General features: G+C 44.1%; 1 protein-coding gene across 1 annotated transcript; it reads right to left on the minus strand.

The window, feature by feature from the left end:
- Nucleotides 1–946: 946 nt before the first annotated feature.
- Nucleotides 947–2,431, minus strand: camk2n1 (calcium/calmodulin dependent protein kinase II inhibitor 1). Its single transcript, XM_070850417.1, has 2 exons — nt 2,223–2,431; nt 947–1,411 (listed from the first exon to the last, which is right to left on the minus strand). The coding sequence occupies exons 1-2, from the start codon at nt 2,389–2,391 to the stop codon at nt 1,338–1,340; spliced, it is 243 nt and encodes an 80-aa protein (XP_070706518.1). The 5' UTR covers nt 2,392–2,431; the 3' UTR covers nt 947–1,337.
- Between the last annotated feature and the right edge of the window lie 921 nt (nt 2,432–3,352).

The following is a 3,352-nucleotide window of genomic DNA, read 5'->3' on the forward strand; positions in this document are numbered from 1 at the left end:
ATCTGCTACTGTCTTCATCTTTCTGATACAAAACTAGATTTTTGAGTTTTGCTACAGTTTTAAAACATTTTAAAAACAAAAAGCAACATCAAGTACATCATTCCTTATTGTAAACCACAATCAACACTAAACAGTAAATAGTACTTTGTCATAATCTTTATTACAAGATATTAGGCCACTGTACAAATCAGTGTGAATCGTACAGTACAACGCAGAATTAAGACTGTTTCTCGAGGTTTGTCATTCAAAGCTGTATACGAGGTGCTTCAAGAATACACAAGAGTTTCAGAACTTCTGCTGTGCATGCATGATTTCATATTTGCCATGCATGAGTTGGTATTTCAGTGTTTTAAGAAAGAGTCCTAAAAAATGGCGACCCAACAAAACGACTGAATTGTATGAGTAAATGTATAAAGCACAAAAAAAGAACAAGTTGTCCGGTACAGTATATCCCTCATGAGATTTGGCACACACGATAATGCACAATGCAATATAAATAGTTTATCAATAGGGTGTGTACAGTCAAGTTACAGTATCAACCAATCCAGGTGAAAGCCTGGGAAGCTTACAAACAGGTGGGAGGTACACTGTATATAAATGACTCTTTAGCTGCAAAGTATGGTAACAAAAAACACTCAGGCAACATCGAGAATTGTTAAGTGAAAAAAAATGTCACTCTCATTCACTCAAACTTTTCTGGACATACAAAAAACACTCCCTCGGGCCTTTAGTCACTGCAAAAGACATATTCCAAAGGATCAATAAATAAAGTCTTCAACACAGAGAACAAACCAGTTTACCGCTTCCCACTTTGTGCAAGAAAATATGGGCAACCCTTTCCATATTTACAAACTGTTATTCATTTGCCCTCGGTCAAAATGAAGAGCAGAAAGAATGGTACCATAGGTTTGATTGATAAGATATAGGAGAAGTGTGTGCTTTAGTTTTTATATCAGATTTATTCTGTATCCTGTCCCTGATTTCTGCATTTCGACAGCGTCGCCTCCTTCCTCCCCCTCGCCCCCCCCTCCTAGTTGTCTTCTCCCGCTTTTGGATTTATGGCAAAAACCCTGTAATCGAGGGTGTGTTTGTTTGTCTGTGTGTGTGTGTGTGTCGTGGGGGGGGTCCACCTGGGGGTCTCCGTTGCTGCCATCTCCCACCCCTGCCAGTGTGTGTCACCCGGATGGCCATGACTGACTGGGAGAGGAGGGCGTGGAAGTGCTGCTTGCTGCCACATGAGAGAAAGTGCTTATATACAGTGTCTTTGGATTAAAACTGGTAAATATCGCCATAAAAAATTTCAAGAGTGTCTTTTGGGGGTTGTTGAGCCAAGCGCTCTAAGCCTCTGCCGGGGTCTTCTCTGTTCCATTTTTCAGTGCTTCGTCGTCGCCATTCTCATCCTCAATCACAACTGTGGATGACAGGGGAGAGAGAGTTAATGAGGGGGGGCTCATCTTGGTGTGGCGTCTTGAAAATTCACCACCGACTGACAGGAGGGCATTAAAGCCCAGAACCATTAGCACTGCGCTGTATGAGCAGAAGATGTGTACGCATGCATGAGAGTAAGAGTATGCAAAAAGAGAAAGATAACCATGAGCGTGATTGTGTATCTGTGTGATGCACATTTGGGAATGTGCACATCTGACTGTCTGCGTGTCTTCTTCTTGTGCACCAACAGATGCAATGCTCACACATCTGCCTGTTTGCCATGTTTGTCCATGATGTGCCTATGCACTACTGTACATGCAACTGTGTGTCTGTCTGTGCATGTATGTGCCACCACAAGTGATCCTCAGATTTTAAGGACCATTTCATGGGTTTCATCAGGCATGCAAAAGCAAAAAACAGCCTTGGATTGATCATGCAAGCACAAATTATAAATCCACAGCATTTATATCTCAATCATTCCAACCATTCATTGGGGAGGGGGCATTTAGCACAACTCTGTTGAGCAGCATTCAGAAGGCATTTAACAGCACGCACTGCGCATCCAACTTGTGTTGCATTGCGAATAGAATATTTAAAAAAAAAAAAAAACAACACATCCCATGCAAATAACAGATCATTTCTCGGATCGTACACTCTACTGGGGACCAAGTCAAAGCAAAGGTGTAGCCTATCTGGCTTCACACACAGACATCCTTAATTATGGTCCACTAGTTACCTATGTGCGCATTCAACACATCACCATGCAAACGAAAACGCCTTAATTATATAATTACCCCGTTTGCTCCTGCCTATTTGCCCGAGTTTCGGCGGACGTTTATTCTGTGAGCCATTGAAGAAGTTGTTGGTATCTTGAAGACGACAGGTGAAGGAAAGGTGTCCCTCGTCGCCCTCATTTCCATAATGACTCATTTTTTCTTCGTTGAAAGGTAGCACTTCCGACATCTCCAAATGCGTCTTTATCACCAAGGCGCACAAACTGAAATGTATAGCTCGTCGCCAAGCTTGAAGTCGGCCGTCTATAACAAACAAAAGAGGGGGGGGGCAATGCTATCTCCTGACACGATCTAGCCCTTTCTGTTTACCCCGAAGACACGTGTCTGTCTCCGAAGGTACGCAACAGAAATAACAGTAAATCAAAATGTCCTCAGTTTCCCCGCTCGTGGAGCTTCGGCAACATTATTCAAAATTTCCAGAGGTTTCGTCTCTGCGCGTATTGCTTTGGAAATGGAGGCGCACGTACAATAGTGCCGTGCAGCGCCCGCTGGTTTCGAGCGGCTGAACCCGTCGCACGGAAAATCTGAGGAAGAAATGCAAATTGAGGAGCGATGCAAAACACGGATCCCGGGGAGACCTGGCGAGGGAGCTGCACGGGGGTTTTCTGGTGCAGCCCAAAGAAGATTCCAGTTGGAGTCGTGGTGCACTAATGCTCCACTCTCCGGGATCTAGATGCAATCAAACAAACGGCGATTTTATATTCAAAGATGGCACATAAACGTGCGCCAGTACAGATCTTTGTGGAGACGTCCTTTACGCGCCACCACTCGACGAGTTACAGACGTCTAATCTTCCAGCCTGTATAACAATATTACAAATTCGTTGATTTATTTGATTGGGGCGACGTTGTGCACGTCGTGTGTCCAACGAGTCAGAGCTCACCAGAGGATGGCAGTGTTTTCATAGGCTGAGATGTGACTTTTGGCCCCATGGCGCACTTCCAGCTCCATACTGAGGGCCTTCACTGTTTGCACGCATTTTCACCACAATTTCTAGACAACTATAACATCACTGTGGAGGGGTTGAATGGGGGTTGAACAAAGCACATGTGGGGACACTCAGGAAGCCGTTTTATTGAATTATCTGGACATTTGCTGAGTAAGCGATAATCCATGATACAGATTTGGTG

The sequence above is a fragment of the Pempheris klunzingeri genome, chromosome 2, assembly GCF_042242105.1.
Source record: "Pempheris klunzingeri isolate RE-2024b chromosome 2, fPemKlu1.hap1, whole genome shotgun sequence".
NCBI classification, from domain to species: Eukaryota; Metazoa; Chordata; class Actinopteri; order Acropomatiformes; family Pempheridae; genus Pempheris; species Pempheris klunzingeri.

What these genes read in the sequence shown, in the direction of transcription:
- camk2n1 (XM_070850417.1), bottom strand. Translation starts at nt 2,391, where the DNA reads ATGTCGGAAGTGCTACCTTTCAACGAAGAAAAAATGAGTCATTATGGA. An exon ending in AATAGGCAGGAGCAAACGGG is followed by an intron (nt 1,412 to 2,222) that starts GTAATTATATAA and finishes TGTCATCCACAG; the next exon opens with TTGTGATTGAGGATGAGAAT.